This window comes from Phaethon lepturus, unplaced genomic scaffold (assembly GCF_000687285.1).
Source record: "Phaethon lepturus isolate BGI_N335 unplaced genomic scaffold, ASM68728v1 scaffold12911, whole genome shotgun sequence".
NCBI lineage: Eukaryota > Metazoa > Chordata > Aves > Phaethontiformes > Phaethontidae > Phaethon > Phaethon lepturus.
In genome coordinates, this window is record NW_010517034.1 from 49,009 (window position 1) to 69,793 (window position 20,785).

General features: G+C 36.6%; 1 protein-coding gene across 1 annotated transcript in view; it reads left to right on the forward strand.

Annotated features, from left to right (window-relative positions):
- The window catches only part of TLK1 (tousled-like kinase 1), a 41,219-nt gene extending 23,616 nt beyond the window's left edge, over window positions 1-17,603 (forward strand). The window contains exons 11-20 of the mRNA XM_010296255.1: window positions 2,507-2,573; window positions 6,215-6,312; window positions 7,897-7,978; window positions 8,254-8,345; window positions 8,432-8,521; window positions 9,300-9,469; window positions 10,640-10,775; window positions 13,300-13,411; window positions 13,703-13,810; window positions 16,822-17,603. Coding sequence (XP_010294557.1) covers window positions 2,507-2,573; window positions 6,215-6,312; window positions 7,897-7,978; window positions 8,254-8,345; window positions 8,432-8,521; window positions 9,300-9,469; window positions 10,640-10,775; window positions 13,300-13,411; window positions 13,703-13,810; window positions 16,822-16,998 — 1,132 coding nt within the window. The 3' untranslated portion in view covers window positions 16,999-17,603. The remainder of the gene's footprint in view (window positions 1-2,506; window positions 2,574-6,214; window positions 6,313-7,896; window positions 7,979-8,253; window positions 8,346-8,431; window positions 8,522-9,299; window positions 9,470-10,639; window positions 10,776-13,299; window positions 13,412-13,702; window positions 13,811-16,821) is intronic.
- Window positions 17,604-20,785: the final 3,182 nt, after the last annotated feature.

A 20,785-nucleotide genomic window follows, 5' to 3' on the forward strand; every position in this document is an offset into this window, starting at 1 on the left:
CTTAATGTTTTCAATATGACCTCTAACTTGTGCTCTGTGCTGAAGCAGGCTATGTAAGAACTTTTTGGAAGGCAATACTTGCTAGAGTTGTCTAGGCACTTTGTCATAACTCTGCGTAGATAGCTGAGGTTTTGTAAAAAAGACCAGATTTCCTCTATTATGTTAGTTTTTTCAGGGGATCTATGGTTTTAAGGCTCTCTGTTCAATGAAAATTCTGGAAGGTCATGTCATAAACTTTGTATTTTCAGTGTGTTTTGCTTGTGGTTCTAAGCCACCTAAATGGTTTCTCTTTCTGAGAAAGACAACTTTACTATCTGCATTTCTGGAAGTGCACAAGCCTGTAATTTATACTGCAGACAAGAATCTGGAAAGAATAATATTCAACCTCATACACATTGGCATTGATCCTTTGCCTTTTTTAATTGAGAACTTAATCCATGTTAGAGTAGTTTGCTGTTTGAGTAGAAGTATTGAAAAAATGTCAAGCATGCTGCTGTGAGTTGTCTAGCATGGTCTTGATGCTCTCTTTGATAGGTCTAGCAGATGCATTAGAGCAGGAATTAAGAGTATTGTTTTCTTAGGTTTCTTGCTGTTGTTTGGACTGTACAGAGAATGCATTGCCAACTTTCCTAGCTATTGAGGCACCACATTTCACATTTGCTTTAAAGACTCTTTTAAGATGTAGCATAAATTGTCTAGACCCGGAGGAGGTTCTGCCAGAAAAAGAATAGAGACGTTTGGTCCCAAAATCTGGTACTAAGGGACCTTTTGCCTTTCTCGGAGAGGCAAATTTCCTCACTCTGTTGCCTTCATAGTGTTTGGGGATGTCTGTTGACTGGAATGCAAGGCTACGTTTCATTCCAATAGGAAAAAAACCATGCAGAGTAACTTTGTATGATGCTTCTGAAAAGAAAGGATCGCTTCCTTCTCGAATTATGACAGGACGTGGTCATGGCTGCTTTTGTCACCTGATCTTTCTATATATTATAGACCACATGGTTGATGAAATAATTACAGTTTTGTGAAGCTGTTGCCAGGTTCTTGAAAATTTAGGTGCTGTGGTCAAAAAAGAATCCAGCAATTTCACTAATATTGATGGAGAATATCTGGTCAACTCAATCTTCTGTCCTGGCCGAGTCAGAAAAGGGGCAGTGAAATTTAGTATTTATGAAATCAGGAATAGGAAGGGGCTCTATGAAAGCTTCAGAATCACCAAGTTTTATCCAGAAAAGATGCAGTCCTTTATTAACAATTTTTGAGACCCAATAAATACAGGGTTTAGGATTCTGAAAACTATGGCAAACTTCATCCAAATTTCAGAGGGAGGAAGAAGTCTTACAGTTTATCAGATTTCTGCAAATCTTAGTGAAGTTGGCATTTGCTGTAAGAGAAATCTGAATTGGTGTCCCTCACCTCTGGGGAAACTACAGGTGATTCTTAAGACACTGTAGTTCCCTAGACTTGCAATAAGAACAGCATATATAGCATTCTAAACACTTTGTGTAACTTACCTTCCCAGCACAGTTGATAACTGAACCCACTAAAATACAGACTTTGTGAAAACATGTTATGCTATTAGTTTTATCTTTGCATCATGCAAGAAATAATAAATCCAGGCAAAACAATAAAATGTTTCATTTTAATTTGTTCATAGGAATTTATGTGAGTCTTTTCAAGGAGACCATACCTCTTTCTCATTCCCCATCCCCGTTCGTCTTCATCATACGCATATGGTTTCTTCTCTGGAATTTTTTGTTTCTTTGGTCATTTGTCTTCTGTGTGTTTTTTGTTCATTTGTCAGATGGATACTGTGTGCAGTCAGGTTTTGGGTTTCTTAGTTACTAATCTGTATGAACAGTCTAGATCCTCTGGATGATAACTGACTTTGTGTCCTAGCAAGTCTACAGACAGTGAAGAACCATTGAATTAATTGTAGCCAGGAATCTTTTCTCAAAGGAAGATGAAAAGAGAACAAGCGAAAGAGTCACGTGCCAATTCAAAACTGAATTTGTGGTCTCACGCAAAATGTTAATGAACTTGGAATGTATGGGTTTGCACTGTGTTCTTTAAATTGCATCTCAAAAATCCAGTGTTACCAGTCTTGTCTAGTTGGTTTTGGGATCTCCGTTCTTTGGTTCATTAATTGTTAGAGTTGAGAACCAAGCAGTGGAGTAGCATCAGCTAAAATACTGAGATGGTGATATGATTCCGGATGCACCCAGATAACCTAACAGGCTAACTGAGAGACCAAAATGGTCCAGTGGGAGAGGCAGTTAATATTCCAGAATACCAGACACAGAGGTATGTTTGTCAGTATGTTTTGACCCTGAAATTACAAACCAAGATGTTCAGATAGTTCAAAAAATGTAGTCTTTGTATTTTGGTAGTAAATAATTAACATAGGATACTGTATTTATTACAGTATTTAAGTAAGAATGCTGTTGTTTTGTTTACCATCATCTAAAAGCTATAATTACATGTTTGTTTTGTTTGGGTTTTTTTTCAGTTTGACTCTAGCAGAGTATCATGAACAGGAAGAAATTTTCAAACTTCGATTAGGACATCTCAAAAAGGTATGTATATGGTCTGTTATTCTAAGAGGGTTTTTTTGACCATGCCCAAACCCATAAAAACTAGTACTATCAAAATAAGGAGACGGCTTATTGAGAGCTATCTGATTAGAAGACATGATACTAAAAGTGCTGTACAATTTTATGCCTAGTAGTGCTTTCCTTTTTTTTTTTTTTAATTGTACAACTTACCATAAAAACTGTGAGTACAGGGGGGGAGTAGTGAGTCTATCCACTGTAACACTGTACTGATTCCTTGAATCCTTGTAATACGATGATGCTGCCAACACTGCACTTGTTTCAGAGCTGAGGAAGTGGAGTCAGCCAAGTTTGATATATGGGCTTTTTATGTTAGTTTTTGACCTTTAAAAAGGTCCAATTTACATAGCATTGCATTTCTGAATATCATGTTTTGATCACCTACAGTATCCACTTCAGTTGTTATCAGTTAGCGTACTACCTATGGCAAGAGAGAATATAATTTTCTTACTTCTATGGAAAATCTTTTTCCTGTATCTTTAACTATTTTTGCAATCAGATATTTTACTCCAGTGTTTGACTTTTGAAAAAAACAGCAGTACTTTTTTCTTGAGGCCCATCATTCTAATAAATCTATGTAATGAGATAACATTGACAAACAATTGCTTATTCAGGCAAAGCTGTTGAGGAATAATCTGTGAATGACAGTTGAAGCAGGCAGAAGTATCTCAACAAGTGTGAAAGGAAAGTACCCTTATCTCCTGAGCAGTAGTTCTTGAGATGTTCAGTCAAAACAGGCCATAGTTTTTTCCCTTGAAATGTAAGAATCTCTTTCAGGTCTGTTCTCTTCAAATGTACAAGTCACCTGTTATAAATCCTACTATAATAAACCAATCTGGGCCCCTTGAGAACACTGATGCTATTTTTAAAGAATATGATAAGAAAGTACTTGAATCTGTGGTAGGGAATCTGCATATAAACTTCTTGGCACTAGTGAAGTAAAGTGCCCACATAGTTCTTCATTGTTAATGCTTTAGAAATAGCAGCAGCTTCACGTGAAATTCTGTTACGAAATTCTGTAGGTTTTTTCCATGCTTTGACTTTTTGAAGTCGTATGGAAATTTCAAGTGACATATGAAGGAAGCTGCTACAAGACAGTTCAATATCTGAATTTGGTTTTCACCCTGAGCATCAATGCTGGGGTACTCTGTATAAGAAGGAACTTCCTTGACTAAATGCCAGAGGGGAAACCAATGTTACTTCTTAGCAAATCATGTTTGAATGTATCTGAAATCATAAAATACATACTTGCATTTTAATTCTTAAGTGCGATACAGATTTTGTCATTAACTAAAAAAACCAATTTTGTTATCTTCTTTTTATGTGGCTGTTTTTCTTCCCTAGTGCTTCTTTGCTGGTTACATTTTTTTCTTCTTTACTTCTGCATATGCTGTTTTGCTGTCTGCTCTTCTTCCTTTTCACTCTCCAGATGCTTTCCTGGTGCTCTTATTTTTGGTGCCCTGTACATGCTGCCACCACCAGTTTTCTTTTCCTTCTGCTCCCCAGGAAATTCTTTTCCAGCTAGCAGCTTTGGTCCTGGAGAGAAGCTCTTGTTTTCTCACTTCCTTTTATATAGCAGTGACCTGAGGCAGCTAAGCTGGTTCATTCTTGCTTAAAGGTATTCAAAGCCTGAGTGTCCTAAATAACAGCTGGAAACAATGCAACCAGCCAGTTCTCTTTGGACTAACATTGGCCTATGAACCACATTTTGAGAACCACTGAATTGCATAATATATGAACAAAAAAGCCCCAAAGAGGCATAACTGATGGGTATTTTTTGTCAGCCTTTGGGAAGAACATAGACAATTGTGTGTGTATAAGTGTGTGGCCTTTTGTGGGGGGAGAAGGGCTAGAATTCTTTATAAAGGACTATTGGGTTATGAGGAACTGCATATCATTTCAGGGTATTTAACAGAGAACTGCAAGGATGGATCTAAATATAAAAAAAAAGAGGCTAGCGTTGTATAAACAGGAAAAAAATGAAATCCTTGACACTATATGTTAGCAAAAACAAATGGTCCACCCAGATCAGCTAGCAGATTAGTGTTACTTCGTCCAGCTTCTAAATTATGAGGAATTTTATTTTTGTTTTCTGAATGGAGGTTGATCTAGTGTCTGGTTTTGGGATGGGAGGTTTGGTTTTTTTCCTTAGCCTATGGGGAGGAATTCAGGATATCCACTGAAATCATTTGATCCGGACTCCTCAACTCGCTGGAGTTGTGGTCATTTAATGTGTGTTTTAAATTATATAAATGGAGTTGTTGTTTCGGGATGTGGTTTTATGATATACAATGTTTGGAAATACTAGATTTACAGCATTTTCTCTTCCTTCTGCTGACTTCTGCCTCCATCTCCTTTGTGTCATGATTTGTTGCCCTATTGCTTTTACCAGCATCACCAGGTTGTGCAGTCACAGTATAAATTGGAGAACTGATCTAGCTTCTTTCAAAAAACAAATATGTATCTTTCTGTGACGCTTGGGGTTTTTTTGTGGGTTAGGTTTTCTTCTTCTTTTTTTTTTTTTTTTTAAAGAAAAGATTGATTAGTTTTCCAGTTTGGTTCACTGTGTGGCTGTACAAGAGGCTGTGCCAAAATAACAAGACATGATGTGGGACACTGCTTCCACTGGCACTGCTACTAAAAAAAAAAAAAAACAAACGTATCAGATGCCAGGCCTTCTTTTTCCTTTTCAGCTAGAATAATTCCATAATTATGAGCTTTCTGCTATGGACTAATTTTGTCTCCCCTTTATTCAGACTTTCAAGTTCTAGAGGTACCAGCTCTGAAAAGGACATAACCCTTCTACACTGTCTTTTAATGAGTATATGTTTTTCACTTCTAGTATAGATGCATAGGTTTCCATGAATTAGGCATTGTGAATTCTTTACTTTTTTAGAGAATCTGACTAAACAACTATTTCAGTGTTCTCTAGTATGTAGCATAAAGATGAGATAGTTTTAAGTGCTGAAATTAGTTAGGGAATGTGCTCGTACCTGACATGCTTCTTCTGAAATTGCACTCAAAATCTTACACAATACATATTCTGCATTTGTATTTTTAATAAGGTACAAATGGAGAAATCTTTTTAAATGAGCTTGGTTTTCGTGTCTTGTACCAACACCTTAAGAACATTTCTGCTGTAATGACTTATTTTTGTACTCTTTTTTGATTTGCACTTCAGCCTCAAAGTATTTTAAACGTCTTGTCTTAATTTATCAGTTTCTACAAAATCTGTAACTGCATATATCTCATTTTTTTCTTCTTTGTACATCAGTTTCAGACCGCTTCCCAGATAATTTCTCTCCTTGGCTGAGGTACAAAACCCAGCTGCTGCTCATTTCAAATAGCATCCCTACAGTGCAGAACAAAACTGTGAACATCCCATTACCTGTGGCTTCATGGACAGAAAGGTTCCTTGAAACAGGCTTTTGCCATATCTTTCTGAATTTTTCTGGCTTTAAGAGAAAAGCAGTGCTTTTTTCTAGTTCAGCAGGGTTTTGTAATGTAATGTTCCTCCATCACCACTAGTATTGATGCAGGGGTAAAAATATCCTTTTCAAACGGGGAGTAAATGAGCTTTTACATTTCATTCTTTTCATTTGCAGGAGGAAGCTGAAATACAAGCAGAACTTGAACGTTTGGAAAGAGTTAGGAATCTTCACATAAGAGAACTGAAAAGAATAAATAATGAAGATAATTCACAGTAAGAGACTGTCTTAATTTTGCATGTCTATTTTAAAAACAATGCTCTAAAATCACATTTTACCTACAGAGGAGAGGCTCATTCATAATTTTTTCTTTGGTTCTCTTTGTTTATGTATATATATTAAACACCAACTTATTTAAACTTTAAGAAAACAGAATTACTTAGAACTCGGTAAACTTTATTAATAGTTTTATTGAATAAGCAAGAAATAACATATATACACAGTTTATAATGCAGGAGAGCTAAAACTTGCTAGACCATATTACTTGGCTAAAAAAATACTTGTAAGGAAACCTAATGAATTCACTTAGGTGACAATAATGCAAGAAAATGGCAGTGAGGTTTGATGAAACAGCAGCAATTTTGTGATGCAGTTAAAATTAGTTTTGGTTTTATTGCACTGTAATCTTATTCCTACTAGGTACAGGTACCTAGTAGGAAAAAGACAAATGCAAAGTCTTTTTGTATTATGTTAAATGTTACTCTGTACTTCAACTTGCATGGCAATATGTCACAATGTTAAATTGGAATATACTAAGCATTTTGAAGGTAATGATTACATAACTAAAAAAATTAGTTAGTTTTGCCATGATGGCGACTAAAAACACTAATGCTACAGTTTCACCAGCGCTTCAAGCTGGCACTGTTGCTTGAAAGGAACTGGTTTTGCCTATCCCTGACTACTTCATTATGCCCTTGCCCTGTTTCCTTTCACATGCTTGCAATGGCATGTCTTCACTGAACAGACACTGGAAATTGATCCAAGTTAAATCCTGTGGTTTCTTTTTCTGGATTAATTTGAACCCCAAATCAATTTCCTGGTCTAGTTCTTTGGAATAGAATTGGTAGCTGGCCCTAGATTTACGAGTATAGTTGTCCCATCATGGCACTACAAATGTGATGAATATTCAGCCCCCTTCCCCCTGGTTGGATGGAAGGATGTATTTTGTCTTCTGCACATTTCAGGAGAGAGTATGGTCCTTTTCTTTGTCCTGCAGCATCATTTTGTGTTTGGAAGGAGTGTTTTCTTGCTTTTGATTAGAGTATGGGCAGATACTCAGTCCTTCCTATGTGTTTTCCCCATACTGTTGTTTGTTATTTGTTAACTTCTTAGTGTTATATAAAATCAATTTTGTTAAAAAAAGGCAGGTATATACAACAGGTCTGGTCATCTTTCATGTGAAATTGGAAGTATACCCTCCTCGTCTGTTCTAGAAAGCTGGAGTTTGAGACTGCTACAAAATTTGGTGCAACAAGGAGAGAGCCCTTGTATCGCATGTTTAAATTTAAGGGTAGTTTTCTTATCCTCACAAAAATAGAGAAAAATAACAAAAAGTTTACCAGAATTAACTGGTTTGATGGTGGTGTTGTGATAGCATTTGTACACTAAATAGTCAAAAATTACTGAAATTTATGATGATGTATAGTTGTGTCATAAAATTACACATGGTGTAACATTGTTCACCATGTTAGATATTGCTAGTAAAAAGAAAGCTCCATTTGAGAAGTAATACTAAGAGGCTTACATTGCAGACTCTATTTGTATACCTTAAATAGAATTAATTTTTTTTTTCTTTTGAGATTTAAAGATCACCCCACGTTGAATGAACGGTATTTGTTACTCCATTTACTTGGACGAGGTGGCTTCAGTGAAGTATACAAGGTAGAGTGTGTTGGGTCTGCTAAATCTAATGTTTGAGCCATGTACATTTGTATATTTAATTTTCAGGGGGAGGGAGAGGATCCAAGTAAGCAGAAGGATTGTAATGTGGTATACTCTTTAAACACTGGTTGAGCAAACTTTGATTAACCCGTGGAAGGGAGGTAGCATTACAACAGATTTGTGAATTAAATGCCAATTTTTTTCCTCTTTTTATTGGGTGTTGTTTTTATCATCTATGGTTAAAATTTTCCCATATTTGTGGGTTTCTTTTTTAGGCTTTTGATCTTTATGAACAAAGGTATGCTGCTGTGAAGATTCACCAGCTTAACAAAAGCTGGAGGGATGAAAAGAAAGAAAACTACCACAAGTAAATATTAATGACTTATGCTTCATATGTTAAATTGAATAGCATTTTATTGATTATGGAAGGTTAATGTATCCATCTTCTTTTAGACATGCGTGCAGAGAGTATAGAATACACAAAGAACTGGATCACCCCCGGATAGTTAAACTATATGACTACTTCTCCCTGGATACAGATACGTAAGTACATGAAATAATACATTTTCTAGAACATGGCAAGCATTTTAGTGGTGTATACTAGATAAAGAGAATTGAAGAGTATTTGAACAAAAATAGTATGTTCTTGCTTTCATCCAAAGCGCTCATGGCTTCCTTAAAGGGTACTTAAAAATTTAAAAAAAAAAGGGGGGGGGACACCAACCAAACACCCCACTAATTGCAGAATTTTGTCTTGGCTAAATATTGCAGGCCTTCTATAGTGGTGAAAACACTGTTTTGCAACACCTGACTAGTAAGCCCTATAGGATGTCCTGAGGGTGAAGGGGACATGCAGTGCTGTAATGATTTTGGGCAGAGCAAGGGCTGCTTCAAGGCAGCTCCAAAAAGGCTGCTGTAGCTTACACAAGTTTCCAAGACTAAATGATAGCAGGAGTGTTATTAGCCTAAGTGTAGCCCATGGTCATTGGGCTGCACCTCTTTGCGTGAAATTGTGTCACATCTTAAGGAATAGTGAATATATTTTTTTATTGAGAAACATGCCTACATAAATAAGGGGGTTTTTAGCTTAACCTCTCATCAGTGTGGATGCATTTTCTCTTTTGGTGACTATGAATGTTCTGATCGATGTCAAGTTTCATAAGCTACTAGTTATGCCATGTGTTCTATTAACAATTTCATTCATATAGTTTAATATAGCTGTTCTTAAACTTGCTGGTATCAAACTAGGTTGTCATATTTCCGTTTCTGATTGCGCAGTTTGATACGTTATTTAATTTTGTCTCTCTGAATTCTACCCTAGGTTTTGCACGGTGTTAGAATACTGTGAAGGCAATGACTTGGATTTCTATCTCAAGCAACATAAATTGATGTCAGAGAAGGAAGCTAGGTCCATTGTAATGCAAATTGTAAATGCACTACGGTATCTCAATGAGATCAAGCCCCCTATTATACACTATGATCTTAAACCAGGTAAATGAGGAATGTTACAATTGAAAATGATTGAAAATGTTTTTGTTCTATCCTTTATTTTGTTTCTAATTCATGCCTGAAAATACCAAAATTATCTTCTGTATGTCAAGCTTATTGTAAACAATTGAAAAAAGTGTGTACTTCTCTCTCTAGTTTTATTGCCAAAATCATCTGTCTTTTCTTTGGAAAAATGTTTGTCATAACTTTTCTACTTTGTATTATTTTGATTTGAATTTGTAGAAAAATATCCTATAGCACATAGATACATACATTGGTATTTAGCAATATAAACAGATAAGATCATTAGTTGGCTCAATCCTGTGACCATTGTGGAATGCTGATGTGTAAATAATTTTTCCCTTACGTATTTCTTAGCCTGTAAAGGATTGAAATAGGTAATCAATCACTTTCAGCATCGCAGCATAAGCACTTCAAAACAGGACTTTACGGAAGTTTTCTTTACAATTAATAATTAACATTGTCATAAATTATGTATTCTGCCTTGAATCCATGGCCTTTGTTTTACACCTTGCATGAGTGACGTTTGTGTTCTTCATGTACTTTAATCTGCTACACTTCCAAGTGTGGGGTTTGTAACATAACTCTTGTGCCAGCCTGTTTGCTTGCTGCTGTGCAATAAATTGTTCATATAGTTTTCTTTCATGTTACGGAATTGTACAGAATGTATTCTTAGTCTCATTATTTTTTGTTCTCAGAGGAACTTCATCAAATAACTTTCAGATCAAGAAATTATCGTACATTTTTAACATATGGAGTACAATTCATAGTATTGCAGCAATTTCTTGGCACAATTTTTGTGGCATATGCAAGCGCTGAAACCTGTAGTGTAGGATTTGTTCTGGGCATAAAAATACGAAACTTCATTGTAACTGGTATAGTGCTACGTTTCGGTGTTTCCTCGCTACGTTTTGGTGTTTCCTCACTGTCCAGCCATCTCCCAGCTGAGGGAGCCATTTCAGATGATGGTGGTAACCTAGAAGGTTCCTGAGACTGCACTGAAATGTGTCATAGTCACGTTGCTTTAGACTTGAGGATATAAAGATGATGTAAAGTTGTCAGTTACCCGTCATGAAGTTAGATGTACCTGGTTTTGAAAATAAAACATTGTTGGCTGTTTTGAGGTAATTTTTTTTTCCCCCCCCCGGATAGGTAATATCCTTCTTGTAGATGGAACAGCATGTGGAGAAATAAAAATTACTGATTTTGGCCTGTCCAAAATAATGGATGATGATAGCTACGGTGTGGATGGAATGGATTTAACTTCACAGGGAGCAGGAACTTACTGGTAATGCCTGGTTTGATTTAGCTGTTTAGACTCTGGGTCATTGTTCAGAATTCATAAATGCTCTCTCATAAAGCCAATTTGGAGAGAGAGTTAGGATTAAAACTATTAACGTGGATGACAAAGATTTTTGTGCAGTACTGTGAACGTTGATATTCACAAATGTTAGAATGGTAACATAACTAAAATAAGAGAGTGTGAGTATGTGTGGTTTGTTTATATATATATATATAAAAAAAGTGGAGATGATCACTATGATTTAGAAACATGGTTTCCCTGAAGAAGCAGGTGTTTAATCTTTGGCTGCAGGTGGTTGAAGACGTTTGACAGAGCTATGATGATTAAGTGTGGGTGCTCAGTCCTTGGAAATCTTAGAGCAGGGATTACCAGCAGGTAATGTCCTTAGGACAAAAGAGTATTTACTCTTCCATCCTAAAGGTTAATGACAGCTCAGCAGCTGTGATTTGTTTTCTGTGTGCACTTGCACGCTTGTCCAAAAACCTGAAGTTTTAGAGCTGCCTACAGAACAGGAATGATAATAAGCATTTCATTGTTTACAGAAAAGCTGTTTCTAGAATTTGCTCTCTAAAGATGCAGCTTCTTCATGGCACAGTAGCTCTTTGAGCCTGGGTGCATGGTAGCTGTGGTAGGGTGGGTGGAATAGAAAGCCTAGGTTGACCAGGTTATTACTTGTGAATTCATTTGCTCTTTCTCTCCTCATTCTGCCTGTAGCAGATCAGACAGAGTCAGGAGCTGAAACCTAACTAAACAGAGAAGCCATTCCCATTTACTTTGCAACTTCTCCTATATTCGGAAGTTGCACGTAATAAAGTTTTTGCCTTTTCCTTCAGAATTTTTAGAAAAGAAAACACACATACTCTTGCGCAAATGCCAATGTGCACATGCTGTGAAAAGATCATTATTCAAGTTGAAGCATTTTAGAAGTGTTAGGCTTTTGCCGCTCTTTTAATGCTTTAACTATTTAAACACCGCTTTGAATATTTTATTGTAGGAATATATGTCAAAAAATTTTGGCCTTTGGATTTAATCTGAAATGCCACAGGCACTAGTGGTGCTGTAAACTAAGAGATCAAAAAAGATCTGGGGCCATCATGGGTTCATGATGAATCTCTTGTGTTTCTAAATCGCACTTTCTCTGAGCCCAAAATCTTCATTGACGAGAGAAATACTTTGAGTGAGTTTGAGGTGGGGGAAGAGACTGTTTAGAGCAAATTGCACGAACTGTCAGCAGCATAGTCCTGGAAGGGATTTCCTCAGTCACTGGTTCCAGTTACCTGCCTTTCAAGGCAGTTAGGTCACACAGTCTCTTTTGTAAACTTAGACATTTATATTAAATTTAGTTAGTATTTTGTCCCCAGTAATCTGATTTGAAGTGTGTTCTGTAACCTCAGTTCTCTGATCATTAGAAACCTAATCTTCTAATTTACAGACTGTGTTTATTTGTGTCCAGTTTATACTTGTTTGTTCCTGTGCCAACACTGTCCTCCCTGAAGTAGGTTGTTTCCCTTCCTGGTACTTGCTCCCCGGTGTTTTTATAGCCTTCAGGTTTTTTCCCTGAATTGTAGGCTCTCCATTCCTCAGATCATCTTAGTAGCTTTCTTTGCACGTGCATCACTTTAAGATCATTTTGCTTGAATGTTGTAATCAGAATTGTACATGAGTATTCCAGAAGAGATTTTGTGATACTATGTGAAATTCGTATTTGGTTGCGTTCTTATCTCATTTTTCCACTTATTTCCATTTCCACAAATATTTCTTCAAAATTTCTTTTAAAGCCTTACATGCTGTTGATGAAAGAATATCTGATCTGTAGTTGCTCTGATAGTTTTTATGTCTTTTTCAATTTTTAGATATTATACTCAATAATACTTAACTGCCCACATATTTATACGTTTGGGAGGTTTTGTTTTTGTTTTTCTAAAGGAGGTTCAATTTCACCAGTTCTTTCATAATTCAGGAATGGCTCAGGAATTTCCACAACTTTCAGCTCTTTAGGTATAGCTTCCTGCAGATTATAGGAATGGAGATAACAATGGCCTTTGTCTACCATATAAGCCTCTGGTTAATGTCATCATGCTTACTAAAAACTTAGGTCAAGAGTCTTTTGAGCCATATCTACATTATCTTAGGTTCCTAATCAGGCCTTGCTGTAAAATGCCCCATATGGCTTTCATCTTTTCTTGCTCTGATAGATGGAGAAGGTTCATATTTAATCTAGGATACCAATTAAAAAAAAAAAAAGTGATAATTAGTGATTTAGGTGAAGAACGTTAGTATTTGTGCTCGTATGAAACAGACCCTCTGTTTGAACGACTGACTATACAAAAAGCCATGTCAGTTTTGATGGGTGTGCAAGGTGTTGGAATGCAGATTGAAAGGCAACTGTACAGTTGTCAAAAGCTCAGAGATGTGTACGTGAAGTGTTTGTATAATTTGATATTTGAAAAAGTTCTAGTGATTCCATACATCTCTTTGCAGACACTGAGATGCATGTTTTGTTTTCTAGGTACTTGCCTCCAGAGTGTTTTGTAGTTGGCAAAGAGCCACCAAAGATTTCTAATAAGGTTGATGTATGGTCAGTTGGAGTAATCTTTTTCCAATGCCTTTATGGTAGAAAGGTAAGGAATATGTTTGAAAAATCTTAGAGTTTTGGTGTAAATGCCTGTTTCCAGTAGACTGTGAATTATAGTCATAAAGATGTGAATCTACATGGAAAATTACCTGTGTTACTTCTTGGTGGTGTGCATTGACACTGCAAGAAGTGTAGAAAATTTTGACTGAAGCTTTTTTGTTTACGGAATGTTTAGCTGTTTGCATTAACACCGCAACAACTTACTATAACATAAATATTTATGAAATCGAAGTAGTTGGATAACTCTTACAAAGAAAATCATGTGCTTATTTTTCAGCCATTTGGCCACAATCAATCACAGCAAGATATCTTACAAGAAAATACAATATTAAAAGCCACGGAAGTTCAGTTCCCTGTCAAACCTGTTGTAAGCAATGAAGCCAAGGTAACATTTCAGATGAGTAACAGTTAAAAAATTGATCATAAATGATTCCACTATAAAATTGCTGTTAACTTAAGAATGCTGTGGGATGTAGTAACTAAATGTGTAAGAAAACAATGGAGTACTAGTATTTTGATGTTTTTATTTAAGGAAACTTATTCTGGGACTTCTCAAAATCACATACTTCAAAGCAAGACTGTATATATATGTATATATAGTATATAGTCTCACTATAGTATATACATATATATATATTCCAGAAATTTGTGATCAGTTTTAAAGTAGGCTGCCTTAAAAATTGTCTGCTTTGCTTTTTCCCAGAGGACCGTATATGTCTCACCCAGGCTGTCTTACTAGAAGTTCCTCTGAAATACTTCTCCTAACAGTAACAAGCTTTTTCTGAAAGTTGTGAATGTTACTCTCTGCAGCCTTATTGGCTTGAAAACTATTTGACAATCAAATACCTGGAGGATATACCTGCTAACACTTTTCCCCTTGAAAGGTCACAGTATGTGTGTATTAACTCAAAGCTGAGTTTAGAAACATAAATTCTTAAGATTAAGAATCTATAAGATATGTTGATGCTGGTTCAACTGCCAAAATAGTTATCTGCTGCAAAGGTGCAGATGGCAATGTTTCCTGTATTTAAAAATCTTATTTTGAAATATCTGTAGTATCAAACTCATCTCCACAGACTAGCTATTCAGAAACAGATTAAGGTGGTTTCCGAAATGATGCTGCTGTAAGCATCCATAACACAGGTCCAATTCTGTGAATATGGAAGAAAACATTATATATGTTACTTGTTTCTAAAACTGTCCCAATTTTTAAAAGTTATATTCATGGCCAGATGCTGTAGAGATGTGCTTATTGGAAAAAAAAAAAGTGAAAATAGTAGAATGCCTGTTCAGGTTTCAGCAACTAATTAAACATACTTAGATTTGGGACACTAGCTGCAAAAAATTAGGAATGTTAAGATTTAGCTTCTAAAGATGAAAACGAAAGGAAACCTAGAGGCTGTAGCTTCCCAAGGAAATAAGTCTTTTGGGTACATAAACTTGCTGTTACAACTTGTGGTATATTTCCATTGGTCATATTTTCTAAAAGTAGTGTTAGTGAGCAACTTGCAGTTATGATTATGAAAATTTGGTTAAAGAATTGTTTTGCTTGTCATAGGATTTTTGGTTGGGTTTTTCGTTTGCTGTTTTTGTTTTTTCATTTGGAAAAATTGTGTTCTTTGAATGCAGTTGACAAATACTGTTATCATAAGACTAATAACATTCCATGTCGATAGTTTATATCCCTGTCTCTTTGCATTTCTTTATCATTAGTAGTTTTTATATAGAGGATATCAGGAAAGAGGAGACAGTTCAGCATGGAGAATTGGCAACTTATTTTACATTCTCTGTGTATTCCATGTTCTGTTTGTTTGCTTGAAAGACTATAATAAACTTTCAGTGTTCTCCACTCTTATTAACATTGTCACGATAGCTGTAAGAGAGAGGGAGAAACTATCCTCTGGTGGAAATGCTATAAAACAATTTCAGACTAACTTGTAATTTCAGACCATTTATGACGACTGTGTAGAATCCAAGTTGTCTTTCAGATTTATAGGCCTGGCAGTTGGAAAGGAACAGCTTGTAAACTGAAATTCTGATTTGGAAAACATGGAGATGAAATACATACGGAACCTGAAATGACTTTGTTAGTTTTCAGACTGTAACTGTCCTTTGATCCTCCTCACTTTTTCCTATTTTGTGCAGTGTTTGTCTTTGTATTGCACTGGTGTGTCTACAGTGCCACAGAAGCATGAAGTATTTTACAAACATTTTAGACACAAACTGTTACTCTGAGGATCTTGCAAGCAACTCTTAACAATTCATTTGTTATGAAGGATTTATTGTGAAGAATTTTATTAAAATCCATAACGTCCAAGAACATGTGAAAATATATTAACAGATGTGCATGACTTTTATTTTGTACCTTGTTTATGCTGGATATGTAAATGATAGAAGTAAATTCTAGCATGATTCTAGCATGTATCATAGATTTTTTCTTTTAATCTCCAGTTTTTAATTGGAGCAAATAACAAACAGCTGAACAGATTTATCAGAGAAAAGATACGTAATTCTTTTAAATTAAGTTCTGAATTAAGTAACGATGCGCTAATCACTTCTGTAGCAATAATAAGGATATTCTATCATTAAATGTTGAAGCCCAAGCCCTCAGGAGACCAAATGTTCTGTGTATGCTAGACATAACACTTGACGGAAACTTTCATCACAAAATGATTGGCATACATCGTATGGACCTAAATGTAGGACAACAATGGTTCTTGTCTCAAGAACAGTGTTCAAGCTAGATACAGAATTTTTCAATTGGTTAGATATTTTTAAGCAGATGGGATTGAGTTTTTTCTGGGAAAGCAGTTCCAGCTAGGTAGTGGTTTCTTAAATAGTCTAGTAGTTATTTAATGCCTATGAACGTGGCAACCACCATTGTCAAATTTCACATTTTGCTGTATTTTGTCGTGGCACATGTGGTAACGCCTGCTTTCAAAGTGTTGAAATTCAGTGCCTGTGTCTTCCATCTACTCTTCGTCGACCACACAGCTGAATGGTTTTAGAAGCTCCATGGAGCTCCTTTCTAGTTTTTCAACCCTCTGACATTTGCTTCTGGTTTTTACTAAGCTGTTCAGGAATGACACATGCAGAATTCTAATTATGTGAGGTGCTAATGTTTTACTTGTGAGTATAGTTCCTAAACATGGAAATACATACACGAGTTGTGATTATTTGAAACTAATTAATCTACTGATTTCTTTTTTTTCCTGCTGTGATGTTACATTTTTTCATTGGACTCAGTAGTAAAATGTTACACTATCATTTGAATTGAATTACATAGGAACAAAAATTTGTTTAGAAAGTAGTTTATCCAGGAGGACATGCATACTTGCTTGTAAGCAGACATAATTATCTGGAATGGTATTGTCACTTTTCGCATTTCTTTTCTAGGCCTTTATCAGACGCTGTTTAGCATACCGAAAAGAGGATAGATTTGATGTCCACCAGCTGGCTAATGATCCTTATCTTCTCCCTCATATGAGGAGATCAAATTCTTCAGGAAACCTGCATATGACTGGGCTAGCAGCATCCCCTACACCACCTACTTCAAGCATCATTTCGTACTGAAATTTCTCCAACCGAGGAATGGCATGATACCTTTGTGTAGTTTCCAGATGCAGACTTGAGCTTGAAAGCATTTGAGTGTTTTTACACGGGACAAGTTTGATAACTGTGTTTTCAGACTGAAGTCCTCCTACATAGTGTCATTTGTATGATTGGAATGGATCATGGACTGTGAATAAATGTACCCTTCTAAGAAATACCTTTAAACATTGAAGGATGACACTGCCTGTTACGCTCTAACAGGTATACTGTGTTTAAGACTGAAGAAAAGGTTTTTAGTTTTTTCTGGGGAACATTGTAAATAATCTTTTTAATACTTAAAGTACATTTGGTTGATACTGGAAAGTTCTAACATGAAGGGTAGTTTTTCATTATTTAAATAAAAAAGGTTAGTGAGCAAATTTGAAAACACAGGAAGAATTCCGTGCCTGGTTATAAACTAAACAAACTGCCATCTTTCCAAGACAATGATCTTTTGAAACCAAAGTAAAGGAGCGTGAGATGGTCAAAGATACGTGCTGTATCAGATTCCTCAGATAAAATTGTAGTATTTTATTTGGCAACTCAGGCTTGTACCTCCAGAAATGTGGTGGTGTTTCACTGAATTTAGATTGGAAGGGTGATATGGAATTCCTGGCATTTATTTCTCAAATGGATTGCGAATTTTGAAATCAGCTCAATTTTCTAAAAATACTATATTTGCTGTGGTATTTAAACTTGTGAAACTTTCCAGGCTTCTGATAAAAGCAAGCAACACATGAAACCAAATGCAAACAGGTCATGTATAATGTTCTATGCAGGAATAATGATAAATTCCCTTCTAGCTCTATTGTAAATTGTTGTACAGATGTCACATTTTCAGTTAAATTTCAGCGACTTATTCCTGTACAAATGTTTAAAGTATGGCTTTTTCTAATTGGATATTGTATTTTTTTTAAGTCTCCCTCAAGGCGCTTTTAATTGCTGCTAAATGACGTTGCTTTTACTTTTGCGAAAGAATCAAATGACCTCCTTAAGGTGCAAGTCAACTGTACGTTATAGAGAGATTAAGAGTAGGTAATTCATTAACAATGAAGGCATGTAAAACAGATCTGTGTTGGCAATATACAGTACAGTTCTTTAAGTCGGTTTATTGCGTTCTCTACCCGCAGAGCGCATTGATACTAAATGTAGAAGTTGCTCATGGTTATTCTCTATTTCTGGAAGTTCCTATCAACAAGGAAATGTTTCTTGTGGCTTGTACAGATATTTTAAAATGTGAAACATTTTCTAACTGCCTTGTATGGTAGAAACTTATTTTTCAGAACAGTGTATCTCTCTCTACTGTTCACCTTTCTTTTGACTATCCCATTCTTGATGCTGAATACCTATATGTAATTTTGTCCATGTTGCAGAAAAAGGAGGCTGTATTACCACAGGTTTTCATTTAGTATTGTACAGTTAAACTGTTGCTCTTGTTTCTGATGTTGCAAGCCATTTTGTTTTCATTGTATATAAAGAAACATTAACTGTCTCTTTAAGATGCTGCTGAAATTGTAGAGAATGTAGCCAAAACAGTAATAAACAATGACAGTTGAAATTTCAAGGTTTTCATTGCATGTTTTTGCATTTCAGCAAAGGGCAAATCAGCTAACCGTATCACTGAGCTTACACTTAGCTATTTAAAGCAAACTCTCTTTAATTACAAACAAAAGGCCAATAACAGAATGATTATTTTAAGTAACATTGGAGGTAAAAGGGAAGGATTCCATGAAACTTAAAACATCTGTGCTAATGAAGTAACCAAAACATTATTTCAGTGAATAGTCTAAAAGAAACAATTTCTAAGTATTCCAACAGGTCCTTCTAGAATTCTTTAAGTGTGGAATAAAATTAGCTCATAGAATAAAATTAACCTTGAACAGTGACTCTTTCTGCCTTATATTACAGCAGAGTACTGGGACTGCATCCTTTTCACCCTCTACAGCAGGAGACCGAGTGCAGGGTTCGAGGAGAATGTGCCATAGCTGTAGGCTCACATTACATTTTGTTACTTCTTATTCTGCATGTGTCACTCTTAGAAGTTAAATTGAAGGATGTTTTGCCTAAGGAAAAGATGTAGGATTGTGTTAATTGTATTTTTATTTATCTGGAATGCATTATGGCTACCCCTAGTAAAGGGAAGTTTGGTAATAGAGAACTGCTTAAGTAACTGGAAATTTTACAGCTACCTAAAAATGAGGGGGTTTATGCATTGCACTAATTACGTAACAGACTTCTTGTTCCCATTGTTAGCATCTGGGAATAGGCTGTTGTGGCTGAATGTATGGCACTTACTCCAGCTTTACAAATACACATTTCTAAAACCTAAATGCTCACTTTAAACAAAGTTCCATATAGAAACACACAAAAGAAAAAGTCAACATCTCAGCTTTTGAATCAAAGTTGCGATGTTTTTACCTCCGATACACACAGTTGTGTTTGTGTTAGCTTTTTATGGTACTGTTAACGAAAGTTTTGTATCCCCATGTGGAGTTATTCTGCAGTTGCAAGAAGACATCTGAGTTTGTGCATTTGGTGCCTGGTATTCAGCAGTTCGTGCTTGGGACAGAAGTACCCTTGAGGCTGAGTCTAGAAGATGGAATTACTGCTGCTCTGGAGGAATGCTGATCCACTCCTAGGTAATTCATGCATCGATTGTTCAGTCTGTATTTCATGCACGTTTTACTGATTTCATCACATGCTGATGTGATCTGTCAATCTATCAATCAAATCTATCACTAGATTTCTGAAGCTCTCTTCTGATTTAGCAGCAGGTAGACAAAAGGAATGAAGTTTAAAGTTCATCAGGCAATTTTTAATGAACCTTGGAAAGGAAAGGCTTCCTTTAAATTCATAAGTACTTTGAAATTTCTGCATTTACTGGAAGATACTAAATACTACATTGCTCTATAATAAAAAAAAACCCTATATATGAAACAGAGGTGACTGTAAGAGAAATTCTGCGCTTTTAACTATGATTGTAGTGCTACAGGTCAGTGCAGCCAGAGTTAATAATGGTTGGCTTGTTTCTGGAAAACAGCCACGTTTTGGCACTCTGTTACGTTTGCACTGAAGTTGTTCAGATTTCAGTGTGGAGCATTGCTCACCCTTAACTCAGTCTTTGCTAGTTGGTAGATGCCATTTTCATGGAGGCTAGTTAATATTTCAATTTTCTAAAAAATACTTCTGACGCTTGCAAGAAGACTAGAAGGGCATCCCGTTGCTGGCCGGCTGCCCAAGCGCCGCTGGCCACGCACGCTGTGGCTATGAGCAAACCGCTGCACAGGGAGGCTTTCACAGGCCCACAAAGCCGCGAGCCCTCTCGGTATGTGAGTCACGGGTGCGCGAGGTGCCGAGCCGCTGCCGAGGGGAGCTCTGCGCCGCTGGGACCCCACGTGGGAGCCAGGGGCTGCCGATGGCGGCCTAAGCAGGTGACTGGCTAAGGCATGTTTTAAAGTAAGCATGCCCTGGGGTTTGAAGCATCCTGGGTGCTCCTGCTACACCTTTGATGTCTTCCTGAATGTGAGGAAACGGCAGGTCTGAGGCAGGGCTGCCAGCCCGGCCAGGCCTGTCTTCCCTGGCCCACAGCTTTCCCAGTCAGGCAGGACATGGCACATCCCGTTTGGGGAGCGGGTGCGGGTATGCGGGTACCCAACAGTGCTGCTGCTCCAGTTTTGCTACAGGTTTCAGCTCTGCTGGAGCTGAAGCTGCTCCTGTCACAGCACAGAGGGGCCCCAGCTGGGCAGGTGGCAGCCACGCCCTCACCTGC